The sequence below is a fragment of the Myotis lucifugus genome, unplaced genomic scaffold (assembly GCF_000147115.1).
Source record: "Myotis lucifugus unplaced genomic scaffold, Myoluc2.0 scaffold_0, whole genome shotgun sequence".
NCBI classification, from domain to species: Eukaryota; Metazoa; Chordata; class Mammalia; order Chiroptera; family Vespertilionidae; genus Myotis; species Myotis lucifugus.
The window spans coordinates 115,999-140,610 of record NW_005871048.1 but is presented as its reverse complement, the minus strand read 5'-3'; the positions used below and the strand labels follow the sequence as shown (position 1 = coordinate 140,610).

General features: G+C 52.2%; 1 protein-coding gene across 1 annotated transcript in view; it reads left to right on the top strand.

Moving 5' to 3' along the window:
- The window catches only part of ZAN (zonadhesin), a 28,087-nt gene extending 3,987 nt beyond the window's left edge, over window positions 1–24,100 (top strand). Inside the window, 34 exon segments of the mRNA XM_014453436.1 lie at window positions 1,161–1,345; window positions 3,336–3,477; window positions 3,651–3,767; window positions 5,200–5,324; window positions 5,787–5,932; window positions 7,152–7,295; window positions 8,037–8,141; window positions 8,257–8,426; window positions 9,128–9,330; window positions 10,730–10,871; window positions 11,172–11,419; window positions 11,661–11,841; window positions 12,136–12,247; window positions 12,601–12,695; window positions 13,001–13,177; window positions 13,979–14,187; window positions 14,422–14,563; window positions 15,221–15,468; window positions 15,567–15,731; window positions 15,932–16,056; window positions 16,398–16,705; window positions 18,110–18,321; window positions 19,028–19,163; window positions 19,487–19,734; window positions 20,226–20,355; window positions 20,528–20,699; window positions 20,952–21,125; window positions 21,385–21,458; window positions 21,940–22,094; window positions 22,096–22,140; window positions 22,223–22,361; window positions 22,793–22,933; window positions 23,758–23,854; window positions 23,947–24,100. Coding sequence (XP_014308922.1) covers window positions 1,161–1,345; window positions 3,336–3,477; window positions 3,651–3,767; window positions 5,200–5,324; window positions 5,787–5,932; window positions 7,152–7,295; window positions 8,037–8,141; window positions 8,257–8,426; window positions 9,128–9,330; window positions 10,730–10,871; window positions 11,172–11,419; window positions 11,661–11,841; window positions 12,136–12,247; window positions 12,601–12,695; window positions 13,001–13,177; window positions 13,979–14,187; window positions 14,422–14,563; window positions 15,221–15,468; window positions 15,567–15,731; window positions 15,932–16,056; window positions 16,398–16,705; window positions 18,110–18,321; window positions 19,028–19,163; window positions 19,487–19,734; window positions 20,226–20,355; window positions 20,528–20,699; window positions 20,952–21,125; window positions 21,385–21,458; window positions 21,940–22,094; window positions 22,096–22,140; window positions 22,223–22,361; window positions 22,793–22,933; window positions 23,758–23,854; window positions 23,947–24,100 — 5,366 coding nt within the window.
- The last annotated feature ends 512 nt before the right edge of the window (window positions 24,101–24,612 follow it).

The window sequence follows — 24,612 nt, the reverse complement described above, 5'->3', positions numbered from 1 at the left end:
TGTTGAGTCTTTTTTTTTTTTTTTTTTAAATATATTTTATTGATTTCCTACAGAGAGGAAGGGAGAGGGACAGAGAGCTAGAAACATCGATGAGAGAGAAACATCGACCAGCTGCCTCCTGCACATCTCCCACTGGGGGTGTGCCCGCAACCAACGCACATGCCCTTGACCGGAATCGAACCCGGGACCCCTCAGTCCGCAGGCCGACGCTCCATCCACTGAGCCAAACCGGCCCTGGCGCAGGGCTTTATTCTTATTATTACTATTCATTCTCTTAAAAGTATACAATTCAGTCCTGGCTGGTTTGGTTCAGTGGATAGAGTGTTGGCCTGAGAACTGAGAGGTTCCCGGTTTGATTCTGGTCAAGGACACGTGTCTGGTTGCGGGCTCAATTCCCAGTGGGGGTAGTGCAGGAGGCAGCCAATCAATGATTCACTCACATCGTTGATGTTCCTATCTCTCTATATTCCTCTCCTTTCCTCTCTGAAATTAATAAAAAAGATATATTAAAAAAATAAAGTATACAATTCAGTGTTTTAGTATATTCACAAGATTGTGCAAACATGATCACTTTCTAATTCCAGAATATTTTCATAACCCTCAAAAGAAACCCCATACCCATTAGCAGTCACTCCCTATGCCCCCTAACCCCCCAACCCCTGGCAACCACTAATCTACTTTCTATCTCTATGGATTTACTTGTTCTAGACATTACTTACGAATGGAACCATATAATATATGACTGGTTTCTTTCACTGAGAATAATAGTTGTGTGTTTTTTAAAATGTATTTTTATTGACTTCAAAGAGGAAGTGAGAGGGAGAGAGAAATAGAAACATCAATGATGAGAGAGAATTATTGATCGGCTGTGTCCCGGACGCCCGACACTGGGATCAAGCCTGCAGCCCAAGCATATGTCCTGGCAGGGAATTGAACCATGACTTCCGGGTTCATAGGTTGATGCTCCATCACTGAGCCGTGCTGGCTGGGCTGAGCATAATGTTTTCAAGGTTCATCCCTGTTGCAGGACTCCATTCTCTTTTTTTTGCTGAATAATATAGACTTACTTCTTAGAGAAGAAGGAGAGTAGATGAGAGACAGGAAGTCTCCCCTAGGGAAGCTGTAGAGTGTCTGCTTGATGGAAACTGTTTCCCCTTTAGCAAGCTGCCCCCCAAATGCCCACCACGAACCCTGCGCCTGCCCAGCCTCCTGCCAGAACCCCAAGCCCAACTGTGAGCTCGTCTGCAAGCCCGGCTGTGTCTGCAATCCTGGCTTTGTGTTTAGCGACTCCCACTGCATCAATGCCTCTTCCTGTAACTGCTTCTACAACGATAATTACTACAAGGTAAGGCCAGTGGGATGCCCAGGTCCTCCAAGGGAATTGCGAGTGGAACACCTGAGTTCTGGTTCTATCTGCTTCCCTGGTGAGGTGGATTTGGATCCATGGAACAGTCCAAAGGGATCAGCTCTCAAGCATTGGTAACACAATGATGGAGTCATTCTTTCGGGTTGTGGTTTTGATTGGCATCTCTGTTCATATAATAAATATTTGTTAAGAACCCACTTTGACCGGGCATGGTGCTAAGCTGTGCAGATGATTCCATTATCCCGTGGTTCTGTGCTAAGTGCGCCTAATGGTCTGGATATCTCTGTTCTTCTCTGTTCCATACTGGCAGTCTTGATGCATTAGACACTAGACCACCAGGTGACACAGGGCCCTCATTTCCATCATGAGGGAAGTTTGGGGTTCCTGAGTATATAGAGAGCTTCTGGCATGTTCAGGGCAGAGTACGGTATTCCAGAATCTTCCAAAGGAACTTGCAAATCCTGATAGGATAGGTCAAAAGAGAGGAGTTACTGTTCTTATATCCCCTTGTCGATGCCCACCCTGGGGGAACATTTGGCAGGAACAGAGGCTCTAAAGGGGAACAGGCTCTGGGCCAGCACTGTCCAAAGGGGATAGCATTCAAGCCACACGCCATTTTACCTTTCCTAATAAACACATCAAAAAAAAATAAAAATAAAAGGAAACAGGTTAAACCAATAACAATAGCACCTCAATCCTGAATATTCTGATTTCAACATGTGATCAATAGTTATTAATAATATTGTTTACATTCCTTTTTTTCATACAAATAGTCTACAAAACCCAGTGTATATTTTACACTTACAGTATATCTGAATTTGGACCAGCTACATTTCAAGAGCTCAATGGCCACATGGCTAGTGGCCACTGTGTTGAACAGAGCCTCCCTAGAGTCAGGCCAATCTGAGCTTGACTCCTGGCTCCAGCACTTGGCCGGATGGCCTTGGGCAAGGTTCTTTGCCTCCTCAAATCTGTTTCCATATCCATAAAATGTGCACAGTAAGATTTTCTACTTTATAAGATGGTTGTGAGATGAAGTGAGAGCCTGACACAGACCAATTACTTAATACATGTTAATAATAATTATTATTATTAACAGTGTGTAACTCATTTGCAGCCTATTAATTAACAGTGCATTTCAGCTATTTATTAGTGTCCAGTGCCTCTCCTCAGCGCCTAGTGTTCTCCCTTTCGGGTTGTCAGAGTTCCTAATTGTCTCTTCAGGGGCTACTTCCTCCCTAGTCCTCCTCCCTTTACCAGTCTCCTGGGTGTCCCTGTGTCGGTGTTAGGATTAGCCTCAGCTGCAGCCTGGGTGGAACGATCTGTGATGGCTGTCAGTACCAAGCATCTCTCCCCTGCCAGGGAAGACATACATTAACTTATTCTATAGTGACTTATGCATTCAGTGAGTGTTTGTTGAGTACTTTGAACCCTCCTGGCACTGGGGTCACCATGAATAGGGCATGGTCCTTGCTCTCCTAATACTGTCTGATCCTTTGGGACACATTGGATCTTCATTCAACAGGTATTTACTGAATGAGAGCTCTCTGCCAGGCACTGTGCTATGTGTTGAGGCTTAAGTAGTGAGTGGAGATAGACATGGTGCCTCACAGGGGGATTATAATCAAACAATCCCCCCCAAAAATATAAAAGTGCGATTGTGGTAAGTCCTGGGAAGGAAAGGTACCCAGAGCTATGAGGCGGACCCCTAGTCAGGGAGGTCTGGAGAGTCTTCCTGAGAAAGTAGTGTCCCTTGAACTGAACCTGCTGATGCCCAAGAATGATTTAAAGGAGGGATAAGGGAGAGAATTCCAGGATGAGAGAACAGCAAGTGTAAATGTGCTGTGGGGGCAGGAATACCTAGTAGGGGGTGGGAAGAGGAAACGGTTAGGGCGGGTGCAGTGGAGGAGAAGGGGGTTATAGCGTGGGATGACATGTAGTGTTGTAACCCCTGACCCCTTACTCCCAGCCTGGGGCAGAGTGGTTCAGCCCCAACTGCACAGAACGATGTCACTGCTGGCCTGGCAGCCGGGTACAGTGCCAGACCTTTCAATGCAAGGAAGACAAGGTGTGCCAGCAGAAGAACGGCCAGTATGGATGTCACACCTATGGTGAGACCCGCCCCTTATTCTGTCCCCACCTGCCAGCCTTTCAGAGTGGCTGTGATACCAGGGTTCCAATCCCTCCCTTGACAAGAGAAGCCACTGGGGGCGGGGGGGTGAGGTGGCTGTGGGACCTGGCATGGTGACCCTGTTTCCCATGGTCCCCTTTCTTCCCTCAACAGGCTCTGCCACCTGCTTTGTCTATGGAGATCCTCATTATCTCACCTTTGATGGGAGGCACTTTAGCTTCATGGGCAAATGCACCTACATCTTGGCCCAATTCTGTGGCAACTCGACAGGTAGGGTTGCCCCTACGGCCTGGGTGTGTGTGTGTGTGTGGGGGGGGTCTGACAGAAAAGTTGGGTAAGGGTGGACATGTCCACCTCAGAAGCAGGACTTTCTCAAGACCAAACTACTTGGGAAAATGCACCTTAAGGCACTTGCTTGGGAAAATGCACCTTAAGATACTTGTCTTTTTTTTAACCTAGGGTGGGTGCGAGGTTGGATAGATAGATAGATGGTTGATGATAGATGGATAGATAGATAGATAGATAGATAGATAGATAGATAAAGTAGGCAGAGGAGTGACGGAAAGATTGCGAGAGAGAAAATGATCAAGCAAATAGGGTAAAATTAACATTTGCAAAATCTGGATGAAGGCTGTCCTGGAATGCTTTGCACTATTTTTGCAGTTTTCCTATAAGTCTGAAATTATTTCAAAACAAAAAATTAGTGCTCACTTCCACAGCATATATAGCAAAGAAAAGAAAGAGAAAAATAAAAATAAAAAATTTAGGTTCATGAGGCACATAAATGGTAAAAATTCTGCACATTCACGTCAAAAGGATCTTCCTCGGATTTGGAAGTTGCATGCATCTGATCAACGTTCTTATACAACAAATCAAAGATACCTTTAAAATTTCAGATCTAATGTTGAAATATAAATTAGAATGACAGTTTTCAACAGTCACCGTTCAAGAGATATAGTATTTTATTCTAAAAAGAGTGAAAAAAGATATTAGGCTTTGCCCTCAGACAAAACCAATGGTGTTTATACTTCAGTCTCTAATCCTAAGATGTACAAGGCCATTCTTTTCTTTTTTTTCTTACAATTTCTTTTTGTTGAATTTATCGAAGTGACATCGCTTAATAACACAATGCCATTCTTGAATTTATCTCCCATGTTTCCCTTCTAACAACTAAATTAAATAGCACGTGTTAATTGTAAAATATAAAAAGCTAAAGGTTTATTTATTTATTTATTTACTTTTATTTTTGAAGATTTCTTTCCATTTATGTGAAGACACTGTTCATTGTGGCCCTGCAACCACCCCCACATTTCTTCCTGGCTGGCTGAACCTTGATTTGGCCAAGACACTTCTCTTTCTCAGCTGCTTCCTTGGCCAGCGTTTATTGAGAGGCGAACCTGGCATAGTGGCCATAAAGGGACAAGAGAGGGAACACAAGCTCTCACTCTGGAGGACATCCCTGTCCACGGAGGTGGATTGGCAGCGCACCTTCACAGACTGTTCTGGAAGAGGCAGACACACATGCCACTCACCTGCCACGTCCCACTCACATGTGGGTCCGGGCTTACCCCTTGAACGACAAAGCCAGTGTCTCTGTAGCCCTTTCTCCCCACAGGGCCGGTGTGGGGCGCTCCCTCAGGGGGTGCTCAGAAATGCTTGTTGAATGAGCTCCTGGGTGCTTTTCACTCCTCTCCCCAACCAGAGTCCTTCTTCAGGGTGGCGGGGAAGAACGAGGAGGGAGCACAGGAAGACATGTCTTGCCTGAGCAAAGTCTACGTGACGCTGCCTGAGACCACAGTCACCCTGCTCAGGGGCAGGCGCACGCTGGTGAGTCCATTTTTTGTTCAGCTCTGCTGGGGACCCCTGGGGGCTGCTGCAGCCTTGTCCTGCCCAGTTCCTGCAGCTTCTAGACCAGTGATGGCGAACCTTTTGAGCTCGGCGTGTCAGCATTTTGAAAAACCCTAACTTAACTCTGGTGCCGTGTCACATATAGAAATTTTTTGATATTTGCAACCCTAGGAAAACAAAGACTTATATTTTTGATATTTATTTTATATATTTAAATGCCATTTAACAAAGAAAAATCAACCAAAAAAATGAGTTCGCGTGTCACCTCTGACACGAGTGTCATAGGTTCGCCATCACTGTGACCCTCTGAGGGACAGGCTCCAGAGCACTCCCCGTGAAGATGTCTTTAGGGTGCTGTGAGGGGGGATGTGGGAGAGTTCCGGGGGTCTCCCTGACCCGCGGAGCTGTCTCTCTGTCTCTTTTCTCGGCCCCTCTTTCCAGGTTGAGGGTCAGGAAGTCAACCTCCCAGCCATGCCTTCTAAAGGCATCTTTCTGGTTTCGAGTGGGCGATTTGTGGAGCTGCAGACTGTGTTTGGCTTGCGGATAAGATGGGATGGTGACCAGCAGCTGTTTATAAGTGTGCCCAGGTGAGGCAGCTGCCACTTCTCCCTGCTCTGCTCCTCCGTCTCCCAGGACCCTCCAGTCCTCTTCACTTTCCATTCCAGGCATTAATTCTCAGTCTAGCTCAACAGCAGGCCTCCCTTTGGATGCAGAGACAGGAGGAAATGGTTTCCGGGCAGTGGATAATAGCAGGATATACTCACAGTGCTTTGGGAATGTACTAGAAGAAGTCACTAATGGGCAGTGGGAGTTTTCAGAAGAGTGGTCACTTGATCTCAGTCTTCAAGGAAGGCTCATAGGAGAAAGAAAGACTTTATAGAATAGTGATCAGCAAATGCAAGAAAAAACTGGCCCTGACCCGTTTGGCTCAGTGGATAGAGCGTCGGCCTGCAGACTCAAGGGTCCCAGGTTCGATTCTGGTCAAGGTCATGTACCTTGGTTGCGGGCACATCCCCAGTGGGGTGTGTGCAGGAGACAGCTGATCGATGTTTCTAACTCTCTATCCCTCTCCCTTCCTCTCTGTAAAAAAATCAATAAAATGTATTTTAAAAAAAAAAGAAAAGAAAAAACTGGAATGTCTTGGGACCAGCAAAAGGTTTATTATGGACCTGGCTGGTGTGGCTCAGTTACAGCGTCATCTCATGTACCGAAGGGCTGCGGGTTCGATTCCCGGTCAGGGCACATACTCAGGTTCAGGGTGCGTACATGCAGGAGACAACCAATTGATGCTCCTCTCTCACATTGATTTTTTTTATTGTTTTATTGCTTAAAGTATTACAAAGAGTATTATATATGTCTTGTTTTTTTTTCTCCCCTTGACCCTCCCCTAGCCTCCCCTACCCCCCAGTGTCTTGTGTCCATTGGTTATGCTCATATGCATGCATACAAGTCCTTCGGTCGATCTCTTACCCACCCCCCCAACCCTCCCCAGCTTGATTTTTTTTTCTCTCTCTCCCCTCTCCCTTCCTCTCTCTGGAATCAATGAAAAAAAAAAGAAAAAGGAATTTGTTAGGCTGGAATATGAAATGTGAGCAAAAGAAGGGGAGGAAAGGAGACTATAAAGATGGCTTGGGGGTGAGGGCTGTGAGGTCCTTGTGTGTCTGGCACTTGGCATGGAACCCTTGATCTGAGTCTGCACCTCTTCCTTCCCTGCCCGTCTCACTCATCCCACTTTGCTGGGGTCCCTCAGACAACTAAGGCCCCTTCCTTCCATTAACGCCTCCTCCTCACCCTGCCCCCCCGCAGCACCTACTATGGCCAACTCTGTGGTTTCTGTGGCAACTATGATGGCGACAGTAGCAACGACAACAAGATGCCTGATGGCAGGCTAGCACAAGATGAGGAGGAACTGGGCTTAAGCTGGCAGACAATAGAGGATATAGAGGAGGAGTGAGTGAGGACGTCTCCATCTCTGTCACCGCCCTCCTGCTCCTTTGTCTCTTTTAAGAACCAAACACCCTGACTGGACCACCCTTCTCCTCCTCTTTCTTCTTCTGCACACCCCCACTTCTGTCCCAGCCAAGTCCATGAACTCATTATCAACATGCGCACTCATCCCACTCTGCTATGATCCCTCACATGATGAAGGCCTCTTCTTCCCATTAATGCTTCCATGTCTCTCTGCCCCCCGCAGCACCTACACTAGCAAGCTCTGTCGTTTCTGTGGCAGCCATGACAGCGACAGTAGCACACGTAGCAACAACTATCAGATACCTGAGGGCATGCTAGCGCAACACGAGGAGCTGGGCCACAGCTGGCCGGCAGAAAACGATATGGAAAAGAAGTGAGTGAAGCCGTCTCCGTCTCTTTCGGCAGCCTCCTTTGCCCCCTTTAAGAACCAAGCACTCTGACTGGCATCACCCCTTTTCTCCTCTTCTTCTGCACGCCCCCACTTTTGTCCCAGCCAAGTCCATGAACTCATTACCAACATGCTCACCCTACCACCGGTGTTCTTCAGACAGTTGTGAACAGGCCCCCTCTTGCTTGTCCAGCCCAGGTTTCCCATCTTTAGGGCTTGGTGTTCAAGTGTTCTCTACTAGGGGTTGCTGAGAACCGGGAGACTGCTGGGGTAGGGGCTGAATGGAGGAAAACTTTGGCTCTTAGGGCATTTGTGGGGGGGGTCTCTTCTAGGTGCCATAACAAGGCAAATCCCCCATCTTGCAACTCAACCTTGCAGAACACTCTATCAGGGCCAGAGTTCTGTGGACGGATCACAATCTTCCATGGAGCCTTTGAGTATGAAGGGGGGCAGAATGGGGGTGTGTTGGGGGGGGGCGGTTGGGGGTCCTCCAAGACAAGAAGGTCTTCCCTCTCTGCCCCTTGTTCCCTCTGACCTGGCCTCTCTCTGCAGGACATGTCTGCCTCACCTCATGGCCTTTTTCTTCTTCAACAACTGCATGTTTGACATGTGTAAATACCAGGGGCTGCAGCAGACGCTGTGTGTCCATATGGCAGCCTTGACTGAGGCTTGCCAGGATGCTGGCTACATGGTGAAGCCCTGGAGGGGACCCCAGTTCTGCTGTGAGTTGTGCAGAGAAGGGGGGGGTTGGGGGGAGGGCAGTGCTTCCTTCAGGCACATGGAAGCAGAGGGCCAGCATCTAAGGGTGTTGTGTTAGCACAGGCTTGGGAGCACCTGGTTTAATCCCTTCACTTCCACGTGTGGATGGGGAAATCTGAAGAATCATAATCATCCACTGAGAAAATCAGTCACTTAGAAACTCAGAAAGCCTTCCCAGCTGCCTGAGCTGTGCAGAGCAATGCCTATGGGTAGGTGCCTGATGCACACACAAAATATAGACCTGTGGCTGGGAGGTTGCACCATGGCTGCTGCACACCTGCTGATTATGACCCAGCTCTCTGGAGAGATGCTTTAGGGCAAGGCCATGCCCTTGTTCGAGGCCACGTGGTGGTCCCCTAGCTCTCCTTCCACCCTGACCATTTATGTTGGCTTTGTCTACATAGCACACTCTTGAGGTTCTTGGATCAGTCTGCTCCCACAGACCTGACTCTTGGTCGTCCCCTGCAGGTCTCTCTTCCAGGCTTAAGGTAGACACTGAGCTCCTCAGTCATGCTGCTCCCAGCTCCTCTCTTCTTCTCAACATGGGCAGAAGTCTCTAGTTGTGGGCCTGCTGAACTCTGGATTACGAACTAGATACAGACCTTCTTTCTCTTGTCCTCAGCTGGCCTCATACCCTACTCACTTGTGCTTCTCCTTCCACCAGCTCTGGACTGCCCACCTAACAGCAAGTACACCATATGTGCCAAGCAGTGCCCTGAGACCTGCCACTCCACGTTCTCTGGCATGTCCTGCCAGGACCGATGCGTGGAGGGCTGTGAGTGCAACCCTGGCTTCGTCCTCAGTGGTCTCCAGTGCATCCCCCGATCCCAATGTGGGTGCCTTGACTCCATGGGCCACTACATCATGGTGAGTCTCTGGGGCTGGGCCTCTTAGCCATGAAGCCAGAAAGCCCTCCTCAGGCATCTGAAGTGACAGCAAGAGAGAAGGGGGTGTGGCAGGGCCTGCAGGGCTGGGATTAGGGAAATTCTGGCTCAGTTCTCCTTGCCCTTTTCCCTTGTTTAGCTCTAGTGCTTTTTAAGCAGACAGGGATGGAATCAGTTACTGCTTACACTACCCGGCAGAGCCTGAGACCCCTGCTGTTCTCCCCTCCCATCTTCCCTGCCTCCATGTCCCTGAGTCATTTTCTTGCATCTGTGTCTTCCCTGCACTTTTTCCAAACACTCTTCTCTCCTACCAAGCCCCATTTCTCTGTTGAAAGACTTTGGCTCCCTCCTGGGCCACTGTCTCCACATTTTTCTCAGAGGCAGCATTTGGAGTCAAATCCTCATCTATATCGCTTCTCTTTTCCTTCTTTGCCTGTCCTTTTTTTTTTTTTTTAAATATATTTTATTGATTTTTTACAGAGAGGAAGGGAGAGAGATAGAGAGTTAGAAACATCGATGAGAGAGAAACATCGACCAGCTGCCTCTGCACATCTCCCACTGGGGGATGTGCCCGCAACCCAGGTACATGCCCTTGACCGGGAATCGAAACCCGGGACCCTTTAAGTCCGCAGGGCCGACCCTCTATCCACTGAGCCAAACCGGCCTCGGCTTTGCTTGTCCTTTATTCACCCCAAGTTCTGGAAATAACACTGATGTCTGTCAAAGACATCTACCACCTGAGGTCCACTTGGATCTCCTCCCCTTGGCCCCAGTTCCAGGCCTACTGAACGCTCTCTCTCTATGTCTTGCCTTCCTCTCAATTTCACCTTCTTTTCAGCTCCTTTCACCCTGCTCTGCCTCCAGCCACCTATGCCTGTTGGAATTCTTCACCTCCTTTGAGGTCCTGTTGAAATGCTGCCTCCTCCTTGAATCCTTCTTGAAAGGCAAAGTCAGAAAGCACCCTCTAATCTCTTGTAGCAAGCACTTACTGTCTGTTCTGAAGGCAGGAAACTCTCACAGGATGCCCTGCTTGTCTTCTTTGGGTGCATATTGTGTTGGAGTACATGGTCTATCAGTTTATTTGTTTACTGCCCCCACTGGGTATGAGTTGCCTTATGGCAAGGGCATCGTCCATCCAGTTCGTTACTAAATTCCTAATGCTTGGCACCCTGCAGACATAAATATCTGTTGAAATAGTGAAGGAACAAGCAGATGATGGAATGATTGAATTGGTTAGTGAATGCCAGACTTCTGCCACTAATCCTGGAGTTTTGGGCAGGCCAATGAGCAGGCCAATGGTCTGAATAGCAGTGGGCACTGAATGGCACTGAACAGTCAGACCTGGGAAGAACCTCTTCTTCGTCCTCCCTGTCTTTCCCCAGGTAGGGCAGCACTGGTTTGGGCCAGACTGCAGGCAGCTCTGTATCTGTGAGGGCAACAGCAAAATCCGCTGTGTGCTCTGGAAGTGCGAGGCTCAGGAGGTGTGCAGTCAGCAGGATGGCGTTTACGGCTGCCATGCCACAGGTGAGCAGTCAGGTGGGAGGTGAGCAGAGGGGCTGCCTATGCAGCCTCAAGCAAGGGCATGACCTTGCCCTAAAGCAGGCTCCCCAGAGAGCTGGAGCACATCCAGGAGCTGGAAGGCAGTTGCCCAGAACCGAGCAGTGTCTTCAAGGACCCAGAGAGCGAGGTTGGGGTAGTCCCTGTTCTTGACCTCTCCAAGCCAGGCTGACCACCCAATGAGATATGGGGACCACCCCAATGTGGACTCACCAGGATGGGACCTCCGGGTTAGTGCACCTCTGAACTCCATCTCGCCCTTCCCAGGGACCGCCACCTGCGCTGTCTCAGGGGATCCCCACTACCTGACATTCGATGGAGCCCTGCACCACTTCATGGGCACCTGCAGCTACACCCTGGCCCAGCTTTGCTGGCCGAGGTCCTTCGACAACTACTTTGTCGTGAGCACCACCAACGAATTCCAAGGTGGGAACGCAGAGGTCTCCCACGTGACCGCCGTCCACATACAGGTCTTCAAACTCAAAATCTCACTGATCAAAGGCTACAAGGTTGTGGTAAGTGCCTCTGCCTACCTCCTGGGGCTCCACACTGATCAGTCTGCTCAGAACCTCTATTCTGCCCCTCCTTGCCTGCAGACCTGCCTATCTGGCTTCCAGAGCCCCTAGGAGTTCCCTACAGCAGATCCAGTCCCAGGTCCTGAGACACACCCTCTGCCCCCCTCCTGCTCCCGTCTTGGTCCTGTTGTTATTCTTGTTCCAAATGCCTTTCTTTACCATGTCCTCCCTGCCTTTGTAGCTGAATGGTCGCCGGGTGACCCTGCCTGTATGGCCTGCACAAGGTCGGGTAGGCATTAGGCACAGTGGCTCTTTTATTGTCCTCTACACGGATTTGGGGCTTCAAGTTCGCTATGATGGGAACCACCTGGTCAAAGTGACAGTGCCCTCCACCTATGCTGGCCGGCTCTGCGGGCTGTGCGGTGAGTTCCTTGGGCACCTGCAGGCAAAGCCAGGACAACAGGAAGGAGCCTGTCCTACTCATTGCTTAGCCACACACTCAGTTCGGTGTCCCAGGTGCTTGTCCCTGCTGCATGGGTGGAGGGCATTAGGCGTGAGGGTGGGTGTTAAGGGAAGCTCAAGGTGAAGAGAAAGTTAACCTTAGTCTGTGGAGTGCAGAGCGAAGGAGCCTCATGGGGGAAGGAGAGTGGTGGTCCTGGGGCTGGGGCTGCTCGCAGGATTCGTCTGTGGCCTCTGTTAACTGCTCCCTCCTCCAGGAAACTACAACAGCAACAGCTCAGATGACAATCTGAAACCAGATGGAAAGCCTGCAGACAACTCCATCGAACTGGGGGTTGCCTGGAAGTCAAATGAATACTCTGAATCTGGGTGAGCTGGGAAGAGAGGGGCGATGGACCCGGGGGAGAGCCTCTGCAGGCAGCCTGCTGGTGTCCTCGGTGTCCCCAGTCTCTCCGACACTGGATTTGATGGAAGGTTGTTCGGACCTCCCGTGCCCCTGCCTCCTGTGCTTACTGATCTGTCCCTTTGGAGAACCTTTGGGCAGTCTATACTGAGAAGGAACCTTCCCTCCTTCTGTATCTTCTGACCTTCCTACTTGAGGGCACAACTTTGTTCTCTTCTCCTGTTCTTATTCATGTCCCTGTTTTTCTCTCTACTTTTCAGTTTTGGGGAAGGTTCCTCCAACCCTAAATTCCTATCTTTCCTCCCTTTTTGTGGGTTAGCTGCTTCTCTGCGGGTGGCAAACCTCCCAGATGCCAGGAGAACGAAGTGGCAGACACCTGGAATAAGAACTGTAATGTCTTAATCAACCCTCAGGGTAAGCCTCATCCCCCGCTGGCTCTTTTTACCTCCCCCAAGGCCAGAGAAAGAGGAGAGGGACTGTCAGGGAGGCAGGAAGAGAGACATGAAATAGACGGAAGGTCAGGAGGAGGTGTGCAGAGGTAGTGTGTACCTTCTTGGGAGCCTGAGGGATAAGCTGCTTTTACGCCTCAGGAAGTAGGTTCTCAGTAAATACAGGTTTTGATGAAAATGGATGTCGAATTTGCCCCAAGCAGCTGCCTGGCTCTGGTCCCTTCCCAGGTTTCTGCTCTTCTCTCACACACCTATGGTTTCCTCCTCCAGGCCCCTTCTCCCAGTGCCACCAGGTGGTACCCCCAGAATCCAGCTTTGCCAGTTGTGTGCATGGCCAGTGTGGGACCAAGGGAGATGCCCTGACCCTGTGCCGCTCCCTGCAGGCCTATGCATCCCAGTGTGCACAGGCCGGCCAGCCCCCTGTCTGGCGGAACAGCACCTTCTGCCGTAAGTGACCTGCAGCCTGGAGGAGTCCTCCCCACCCCAGCCTTGTCCTCTCCTCCTTTCCCTACGTTCTGTTCCTCTGATCTTCCCTTCACAGCCTGGTCCTCAGCGCCCACAGGGGACCTCCTCTGTTCTCCACTCTCCAGTCTCCCCAAGCCCAACCCTCATCCTCTACGGCACCCGGAGCCTCCTCCACCCGATTCTCACCTCACCCAAAAGTTCCACCCTCACTTGGTTATTGCATCTTTCCCTCTTACCTAGGCCAGCTCTGTTTCCTTTCTTCCTGTCTTTCCCAGGAACTCATTTTTTTTTAATTGCGTGTAAAATATACATACTGTAAAATTTCCCATTTTAAAGATTTTTAAGTGTCTAGTTCTATAACATTAAGTACATTCACACTGTTATGCAACCATCAACTCCATTCATCTCTGGAACTTTTTCATCTTCCCAAACTGAAACTCTGTCCCCATTAAGCACTAACGTCCCATTCCCACCCCACCCTCCCTAACCCCGGGCACCCAGCATTTTCTTCTCTGTCTCTATGAATTTGACCGCTCTAGGGACCTCATGTATTTGTCTTTTTGTGACTGGCTTGTTTCACTTAGCATAATGTACTCAAGGTTCATCCATGTTGTAGTATGTGCCAGAATTCCCTTCTTTTTAAGGCTGAATCATATTCCATTACCTGGATTGACCCCGTTTCATTTGTCCACTGGTCTAATACACATTCCCAGGAATTATTGATGTCCCACGGGCAGGGAGGTGGAGATCACTCAGCCCTTCCTAACACTGGTTTCTTCTTAGCTCTGAAGTGCCCTTCTGGCAGCAGCTACAGCCCCTGTGCCAACCCTTGCCCAGCCACCTGCCGCACCCTGAACACCCCAAAAGACTGCCCGGCAGCACTGCCCTGTGCCGAGGGCTGCGAGTGCCAGAAAGGCCATGTCCTGAGTGGAGCCTCCTGTGTGCCCTTCAACGAGTGCGGCTGCACCGACCCCCGGGGCTCCTACTACCCGGTGAGAGGCCAGACAAAGGGGTGCCCTGCCCTTCCAAGCTCTGCGAGTTTGGGGGCAGAGGGTAAGGCAGGCCAGTACGCGGGGCTGAGGAGTAAGCCCAGAGCCAAAAGGCTGAGAGAGGGTTGCGATGGAGGTAAACACTGGGTGAAGCCAGCCTCACAGGGAGCTCTCGGGGTGTAGGGGGTCAGTCTGTCTCTGGCTTCCAAGTGTCTGCTGCATGCCCACATCCCACAGCTTGGGGAGAGCTGGTACACGGACACAACCTGCTCCAGGCTCTGCTCCTGCTCCACCCACAACATCTCCTGCCTCGACACCTCCTGCAACCCTGGACAACTGTGCTGGGCCCTGCACGGGCTGATACGCTGCCGGAGTTCAGGTATGAGGCCACTGAGCATGCAAGAGGACCCCCCCGCCACCAAGACAAGCTCTCCCCAAGTTCCCCTTATACTCTCCTCGCTGCGGTCTGTAGCGCTCCAGTTTGTGGCCCTGCTGCCCAGAGCTTCTGGTGGGGAAAGATGACCACTGCACTGTCTGCTGGGAGGGACTCCTTGGAGTCACTCATGGTTCTCCCATAGCGGATGCGGGCTTAGATGGGACATTCCAAGTCTTCCTGGCAGAATAATACCCGTCCTACCCCTAAGCCTCACACCAGCCCAGCCCTTGTTTCTTGATTCTTTTATTTTGTCTTCCTTCCCTTTGGAGGCCCCTTGCCTTCACATCCTTTCCTTGAAGGTGAGGAGAATGCCTGTTCTTTTTTTTTTTTTAAATATATTTTATTGATTTTTTTACAGAGAGGAAGGGAGAGGGATAGAGAGTTAGAAACATCGATGAGAGAGAGACATCGACCAGCTGCCTCTTGCACACTCCCTACTGGGGATGTGCCCGCAACCCAGGTACATGCCCTTGACCGGAATCGAACCCGGGACCCTTGAGTCCGCAGGCCGACGCTCTATCCACTGAGCCACACCGGTCAGGGCGAGAATGCCTGTTCTTGATTGAGGCTGGGCACTCCTCAGCCACCTCTCCCCTGCAGGTATGGGAGTGTGCCGGATCGAAGACAAGTCCTACTATGTGAGCTTTGATGGCCATTATCATGCCATCAGGAGCACCTGTGCTTATGTCCTGGTGAAGACATGTCACTTCACCACGGACCTGCCCTTCTTCAAGATCAGTGGCGAGAATGAGGAGAGGGAAGGCCAATCCCCTGCTTTCTACCTCCGCCAGCTCAATATTAGCATCTTTGATTCCCTGATCACCCTACAAAAGGACCATCATGTGCTGGTGAGTTGGGCGACACAGGCAGGGACAAAGGAAGCAAGCTCTGGGGAGAGGGCTCTCTGGTCCTTCTTCCTACTCGCACGGCCTGCTCTCCTCTGCAGATCAATGGCAAACAGGTCACCCTTCCCTCGAACAACCGGGTCCGGGGCGTCCGCATCTCTGCCAGTGGCACCTACACCGTGCTCAGCCTTTACATTGGGATGGAAGTCAAGTTTGATGGCAACGGGTTCTTAGAGATCGAAATCCCTAGACCCTATTATGGAAAGGTGAGGAAAACACCTGGCTCTTGTCCTAGGGGAGCCAGCACCCCCACAAGGGGTGGGGCCCTCGACCCAAGATGGCCCTGCCCAGAACAGGAGAGGGATGACAAGTGCTCCCTTCTCTTTAGAGTGGAAAAAGGGGTGCTAAATGAGAAGTGCTTTCCTGCCCCGACCCTGCAGGCTGAGACTCCCCTCTGCCCACCCAGGTCTGTGGCATATGCGGAAACTTCAATGATGAGGAAGAGGATGAAATAATGATGCCCAATGACGAACTAGCCCAGAATGACATCGATTTTGTGCATAGTTGGCGAGATAAGGAGGCCAACCCAAAGTAATTGTCCCCAATATCGTTCTGCCTTTTCATAGGAACAGGAGTTGGGATTCTAGATAATGTGGCACACCTCGGGTAGAGGGCGCGGAGCCCTTCCTTCATGTGTGTAATTTGACCGGGAATGGCTTCTGGGATCTGGGAGCCTATTTGGAGAAACATGCAAGTTGTCTTTTCTTGGCTTCAAAACATGGGCGGGAACCGAGGCTGCATGGAAGGTGGCCAGAGCTCAAACCAGCTTCCCAGTGAAAGCAAGAGGTGTCTTCAGGGTCATGTGGGAGCACCAGATACTTTTCAGAGGTGGGGCAGTGGCCACCCCTATGATGACCCCTTCCCCTTCCCAGTTGCCAAGATGAGCAAATAGATGAGCAGATGAAGACCAAAGCAGGATATCAGGAGACTCGGAGTGCAAACTGCAAGCCATCTCACCTAATGAGAGCCATGAAGCACTGCAAAGTGGCCTTTCAGACCCCGGCTTGGACCAAGTGTGCCGCCCAGGTGGCCCTCACGCCCTTTCTGCTGGACTGTATGCACAACCTCTGTGAGTTAAGAGGCCTAAGCCACGCCCTCTGCGACTCTCTGCAAGCCTTTGGGGCCGCCTGCCAGGCCCAGGGGCTCAAGCCCCCAATCTGGAGAAACAGCAGTTTCTGCCGTGAGTGTCCCTGTGCTCATCCCAAATAGCTCCCAACCCCTGTTTCTATCTGTGGATAGAAAAAGCTGTTCTCCTTTCCAATTACTTCCGACCCACTTCTGACCTCACTGTCTCTGAGGAGCACTGTGACAATACCGTCTTAGCCCAGGCCCCTCCCCCCAGGACAGCACGCTGTTTCTCATCTACTCGCTAACACTGTCTTTCCAAAGGATATGTGACCATGTTACTCCCCTGCGTGGCGGTTGTCTGCACTATGAGTCCAAGCTCCTGCCTGAGGTGTATGGTGTCCCGCGCACTGCCCCAGCCTCTCCTCGCTCACCCGCCCCCGCAGCCTCTCTCGCCCACCCGCTTCCTGAGGTCTGCCATCGCCTGCACCCAGTGACCGCCTTCCCCACACAGCCCTGCTTCCCCGCACCCTCCCTGCCTTTACACACACTGCTCCTGGCACCTAGAAAGTTCTTCTCCCCTCCTGGCAGACTTCTAGGCGTCCTTCTGGAGCTCTTTTCTTTAACATTTTAAAAAAGAGATTAGTCACATACCATAATATTCACTCCTTTCCTTAAAATATATTTTTACTGATTTCAGAGAGGAAGGGAGAGGGAGAGAGAGAGCTAGAAACATCAATGATGAGAGAAAATCATTGATCGGCTGCCTTCTGCACGCTGGACATTGGGGATGGAGCCTGCAACCCGGGCATGTGCCCTGACTGGGAATCGAACCCGTGACCTCCCGGTTCATAGGTCCATGCTCAACCACTGAGCAACACTGGCCGGGCTGCACTCCTTTTAAGGTGTACAGTCCACTGGGTTTTTGAATGTTCATGAGGTTCTACAACCATCACTACTATCTAATTCCTGAAACTTTTAAAATTTAAAACAGTGATTAAAGTGTTGTTAGTATGCGATGCATTCATATGGTTCAAAAACTTTAAAAGTATTAAGAGTCCTAGTGAAGTCTCCCTCCCACCCTGACCCCATGGGTGGAGTGCCTAGCCTGCTCTTATCAGCACCTCAGTATTTTTCCCAAGGTCTTTCTGCACATACAAACGTACAACTCTACTTTCCTTATTTTCTCACAAATAGCCTTTGAGACCCAGTTTTTTGCACGTTTCTTCACTTGGCAATCTAACTTGGCGATGCTACTACATCAAAGATTCTCTTCCATGTCAGATAGCCACGTCCCACTTGGTCTTGCAGCTGAGTAACCTGCCATTATTATATCATAATCCGTTTATCATCATTTATTTAACTAGTTTCCTATTAATGGACTTTCCAGTTGTTTCCAATCTTTTGTCTCCCAAGCTGAACTGGGAGAGCCACTCTTTTTCCTTCCTTCCCTGGGGCCCTGGCACATAGCCCACGATCACCAAGTCTTTACCCCCCCCCTCCCCTTGTTTCCCCCCAGCTCTGGAATGCCCCACCCACAGCACCTACACGTCCTGCGTTCCCTCCTGCTCACTTTCCTGCTGGGACCTGGAAGGCCAGTGTGATGACACCAACGTTCCCTCCACCTGCGAGGAGGGCTGCATTTGCCAGTCTGGCTATGTGCTCAGTGAGCAACAGTGTGTGCCCAGAACGCAGTGCGGCTGCAGGGATGCCCAGGGCCGCTCCCTCCCCGTGAGTGGGGAAGGGGGTTGGGGTGGGAACAGCACACCTTGAGGATGGTACGCTCTCCTTTCCTCAGCCTCTCTCAGCCTGGGGTGCATGTCTGCATGGCTGGCCGGACCTGGGGCAACAGGGCAGGGCGGTCTCCAGCCAGGCCTGGGCTGGGGGGGTGTGGTTTGGATCTGAGGAATTCAAACCTTGGGATACAGCTTGGTTTGAATCCTAATGGTACCACTCAGGGGACTGTGTTACCTCAGTTTCCTTATCTGTAATATGGGTCCAGTAGTTAACTCCTGAACAACACATGTAAGACACCAAGCACAATGCCTCTAGAACAGGGGTGGGCAAACTTTTTGACTCGAGGGCCACAATGGGTTCTTAAACTGGACCGGAGGGCCGGAACAAAAGCATGGATGGAGTGTTTGTGTGAACTAATATAAATTCAAAGTAAACATCATTACATAAAAGGGTACGGTCTTTTTTTTTTTTTTTTTTAGTTTTATTCATTTCAAACGGGCCGGATCCGGCCCGCGGGCCGTAGTTTGCCCACGGCTGCTCTAGGGGGTGGTACAGCGACATAAGTGTGTGGATGGTTCCAAAACTGCCTCTAGGCCTGCGCCAATTAAGCTATTTAGACTGTGGGCTTGGGCTGAAGGGGTGAAGGAAGGAGAACTGGCCTTCCCGCCTCATTCCCTTGCTCTTCCTATGGCTTCCACAGACAGGGACAACCTGGCTCTCCAGTAGCTGCACCCAGAACTGTACCTGCAGAGCAGGAACCATTCAGTGCCAGCCCTTTGCCTGCTCCTCTGGCTCTCACTGCCAGACCAACTCCAACGCAGCAGCACATGCACCCCGCACAGTAAGGGAGGCACATGGGAGGTGGAGAGAGGCTGCAAAGCTCTGCAGAGCGAAAGCCAGGCTCAGGCATGGGGTGGGCCTGGGTTCTCCGTGGCTCCCTGTGAGGCATGACCCTCCATGGGATTCACTCCTTTAAGAGCATAAGGAGGGAACTGGACGAGATGCTCTAGGGTTTTTAATGGGACAGAGAGGGGCAAGTTTCAGCTTAAGTATCAGGCGGGGGGGGAGGGGCGCAGGGGGCGACAAGAGACCAGGGCAGGATTCTGGGGGCCGTTATATCTGGGCAGGATGCCTTCTCAGTGTTGGCCCTTCTTGGCAGAGTTGGAACGTTGCTCAATTTTCGGAGACCCCCATTACCGCACATTTGACGGTGTTAGCTACCACTTCCAGGGCCGCATGACCTACATCCTGGTCAAGACCGTGGACACGCTCCCCAGGAATGTGGTGCCCCTGGTCGCGGAGGGGCGCAACAAAATGCATACGCCCCTCAGCCAGATCTTCCTGCAGGAAGTCATTGTGATAGTCTACGGCTACACAGTCCAGCTCCAGGCTGACCTGCAGCTTGTGGTAAGAGGCGGGCCAGGCCGGGAGGTTCTGGGGAGGCCACCTGGGCCGTGGGAGGCCACCTGGAGCAGGTGAAGCCTGGACTCTGTTCCCTGGGAAGTTTCTGACGGTGGCTGCCTGATCACAGAACTCGGAGTGAGGGTCATCCTCATGTCATGGGGAGAGGCAGGGGAGGGCATGTGATTAAGCAAAAGGCTGGAGAGAGAGAGGGGATGAGAGAGAAAGAGAAAGCCTGCAATGAGAAGGTGGAGCCGCCTGAGGAACTACCAGGGCCATCCACTCTGCTAATGTTTTTGCAAGAAAGGGGCTGGGGCTGCAGAGGCAGCAGAACTCTGGGAGGCCTTTGCCACACAGACAGCGAAGCCTACTGGCGTGTCTCATTCCATGGAACAATGCCACAGAGAGGCACTGAGCTGTGCCAGGAGAGGCAGGGCCAGAGCTGCAGAGGGGCAGGTTGAGTCAGGGCTCCCCTGGCTCCTGTCTCCCCTCTCCAGGTCAACGACCAGAAGATGGACACCCCCTTCAACCCCAACCAGCAACTGCAGGTTACCATTCGGAGCAATCGGCTGTATCTGATCACTGATTTTGAGTTCACTGTCAGCTTTGATGGGAAGAGCAATGCAGGTACCTGAGGCTGGGACAGGGACGGTTCTGGGATGGCAGCGGGGGAGGCGGGGCACCTAGCATGGTGAGAGAGGACCCCTGCCTGGGAGTGGGGCCCTGAGCTCCAATGGAGGCCCCAGGAGGGTGGGAAAGCAAAGAGGTGGGGAGTCTTGGATGCCCCTTCCTTCTGCAGTGATCTCCCTGCCCAGCACGTACCAGGGGCTTGTGTGTGGCCTGTGCGGGAACTTTGACAAGAATCAGGACAATGAATTTATGCTGCCCAACGGTGCCCTCACCCAGAACCTCAACCATTTCGGCAACAGTTGGGAGGTGAAGACCAAGGGAGGCCTCCCCCGCTTCTCAAGGTGAGAGGGTCGGGGCTCGGGGCAGGGAGGCCCAAGCTCCAGGGCATGAGCAACAGCCCAATATCTGTCCACACCCCGCTCACCCCATCATCTCAGCAGCGGAGGAAACCCGCAGGCGAGTGCCGGACACATTGCCTGATTCTCCTAATCCTGGGGGTGGAGGGGCACCTGTGCCCATGCCCTCCCCTCAGTTCTTCCTAAATTCATGGGCTTCTGTGCGCCTCCCCTGGCCCTTGGCTATCTCTGCCCCAGGTCCATCCAGGAGGAGGAGGAGGAGGGAGACGAGAAGGCAGGCTTCCATGTGTCAGAATGCAGCCCAGAGCAGCTGGAGCTCATCAACAGCACCCAGGCCTGCAGGGTGTTGGTGGACCCCCAGGGCCCCTTTGCCGCCTGTCACCAGACTGTGGCCTCGGAGCCCTTCCAGGAGTGAGTCAGGAGCCCAGGACACAGAATTTCCTTTCTCTGGGTCCTGCTGCCTGTCTCTGTCTTTCCCTGTTTGGCTCACTTCTCTGTGGCCTCCATACCTTGTGACCTGCCCCCTACACACACACACACACACACACACACACACACACACACTGCCTGATGTCTTTCTACTGGGGCTTCCAGGCTTATTCTGCAGGGCTGGGTATGATTGCCCCCTCCCCCGCTCTGACAGCCTTCACTGTCCCCGCGGCTCCCCTAGGCACTGTCTGTCTGATCTGTGTGCCACCCAGGACCCTGAAGAGCAGGAGGAGCTGCGCTGCCGGGTTCTCGGCGCCTACGCCATCATCTGCCAGGAGGCAGGCGCCACCCTGGTCAGCTGGCGGGACCACACTCACTGCGGTGAGGCACTGACCTGACCCCCTCAGCCACTTCTACTTCTGTTCAGCTCTGTGCCACCACCATTGCTCCTACCTTCCCCAATGGGTGCCCCGTCACTCTTCGCTCACCATGCCAGCGTCCTCCCAACCTAAGCCCTCTCTGCCTCTGCCAGGGAAGCTTCAGCCCCACCTGTCACCGGTCTTGCTCCTTCTCACCAATGCCCACCGTTTCTCCTCCATTTCCTTCATGTGCTTTAATGTCACAAAGAGACACTCAGAGCCGGCCCACTCTCTGGCTTCCTTACCTATACCTTCTTGGCCGAGTTGGAACACTGCTCAATTTTTGGAGACCTCGTTTCCCCCTCCAGTCCCACACTCCCCACACCTGTTGGGCCGACCCCAGCTGGCCACCCTCTGACTGTGACTCTGTCCCTTCAGCCTTGGCGTGCCCAGCCAATACCATCTACCAGAGCTGCATGACACCCTGCCCTGCCTCTTGTGCCAACCTGGCGGCTCCCAGGGACTGCGAGGGCCCCTGTGTGGAAGGCTGTGCCAGCCTCCCAGGCTACGTCTACAGTGGTGCCCGGAGCCTCCCCCTGGCCCTCTGTGGTTGCACCAACAATGGCATCTACTACCAGGTCAGGGGTGTGTGGGAGGCCCTGGGGGGTGAGGAGGCAGGAAACTAGGGCCTTCTCCTCCCAGCCCTTCTTCCCTCTCCAGCGGGGTGACACCTTTGTGACTGAGGATTGCTCTCAGCGCTGCACCTGTGTCAGCTCAGAGCGCCTGCTGTGTGAGCCCCTCAGCTGCAGCGCGGGGGAAATCTGCACCCTGGGGAACCGCACTCGTGGCTGCTTCCGAGGTGAGCCTAGACCACCCTTGGCTTTCAGCTGCCTCCATACCTCAGGCGTTCCTGGACTGAGGACTGATGGGACTCCTCCCCATCAGTGCCAGCAAGTGTGTGCCGTTTAGTTCTGCTCCTTCTCGCCTAGCCCCTTCCTTTGTCAAGAGGGGCAAAAGGTAAGGGCCTGATGTGTCCTGAGCATCTGCCGCCTGCCAAGCACTGAGCACCAGCTTCCCACGATCTCCTTTAGGCCTCACTCAGCACTTGGCAGCAAGCACGATCGTCCCATTTTACAGGTTAAAAAAACAAGGACTTCTGAGGTGAACAATTTCCCTAGAGCCAGGGCTAGTGAGCGCAGAGACAGGAGTGGAAGCTGCTGCTTTACCCCCTCTCCTGGACTGTGGGTGTCCTCCCAGAACCTCCCGCCGCAACCTCCTTCATCCTCGTAGAAAGCCCGTGTCTGCGGAACCCCTGTCAGAATGACGGGCACTGCCAGGAGCAGGGCGCCCACTTCACCTGCGAGTGCGGACTGGGCTACGGAGGAGACCTCTGCACGGAGCTTCGGGACGTGCCGCTCCCCGAAAAGCCAGGTAGGAATTTCATCTCTGGCCCTGGATCCTCACGGTCCCTGCCCCACCAGCAACTGCCACTATTCCGTGTATATAATGTTCACATCTAATAGATATTACAGGCATATAACAGATAGGTAATATAGTGTTAATATAATCTATATTATAGAAAATAAAATGTTATAATATGATCCGTAGAGATTAACAAGACGGGGTTCTCAAAGAATCTGAGTCACTGGGGAGCCTCTCTGAACCCCAGCTCTCTTCTGAGGTCTCTATGCCTCACCCCCACTGTTACTTCCCCTCTGGTGTCACTCCAGGCCCCTCCAAGACCTTTTGTTGCTTTCCCCTCCAAAACTACAATTCCCTTGAGCCCCTGGGCCAGTGATTCTCCAACTTTGTCTTACTTAAGATTGGGAAGGGGGCAGGGCTGGGAGGGTTGGCTTGTGTAACACATTTATTCCGAGAATCACCCCCAGAGACTCAGATTTAGTAGGTCTGGAGTGGGCCCAGAAATCTGCATTTTAACAAGCTCCCAGGTGCCCGATGGAAGTGAGTCTAGGATTCTTCTTTGAGAAGTGCTGGTGGAGATGCTGCCCTGGACTCCAGGGACTAACTGGATGAACACCCCCCTAAAAGGCACATGGGAGTTATGTGCCCAGAAACGGAAAGAGTTCCTGGGGGAGGGGGTGGCACTGAGGACTTGGAGCCCCTGGGGCAACAGCCCCCTGGAGGAGTTACCAGTCACAACCAGGGATTTAGGGGGATGCAGGACCTTCAGGATGACAACCAAAGACCAAAAGGAAGTGTGTCCCCCTCCACCCCTTCCTGACCCATTCCAGAAGTGTCCAACTTTGCGGCCATCCTGCTGGGAATGCTGGTGCCCGTGGTGGTCATAGCGCTGGTGGTGGTCAGAGAATGTGTTTCCAAGAGGAGGAGGAGGTGAGTGCTGGGAGAGGGGATGAGGAGGGGCAGCTGGGGGGTGAGTGAACGTGGGGGGTGGGCACCGACCCTCTGTCCCCACCATCCCTTAGGGAGAGAACGCAGAGCCAGAACAGAGCCAGGCTGGCAGACACAGGTGAGAACCAACCCCACCGCCCAGAACCGGGAGCGGAGGCAGCCTCTAACACAGGCTTTCTCCCTTCCCCCCCAGATTTTCTTCTAGAACCTGCCTTCAAAGTCACGTAGTTTGAGTTGTCCTGAGAAAGGAAGAGATAAAATAATTTGTTTTGAGTGGATTTCAATCACGGCGGAAGGAGGGTCTGTGAGATGGGTCTCTGGGGGGAGAACTAGGAGGGAGAGGTGTGGGCCATCAGGCTCAGTGCCCCACAGAACTCCCAGAGAGGGGATATCCCGTCTGAGGAGGTGAGGTCTGTTCCTGAAGCAAAGCCACATCTGGATGGGCAGTCAGCCCTCTGGCTTCTGAGACACAGGAGGAAAGACTGCATTCGTCATGTTTTCCCCCTAGGAATCCTTCTCAGAGGACCTGGCCCCTGAGCTTCCCCCAGGGGTAGTGAAGTGGTCCCGAGGAGTCTGACATTCCTAACGATGCGATGACGTGTGGGCAGAGGCTAAGAATGGGAAGTGTGTTTTATTTCAAAAGGGTGAACAGGCCTATGACCCTCTGAGGAGGCCCCCACCTTATGCACACATCCATTTCCCAAAAGGACCTAAGGGTTACCATGGCAACAGAGTGGGAC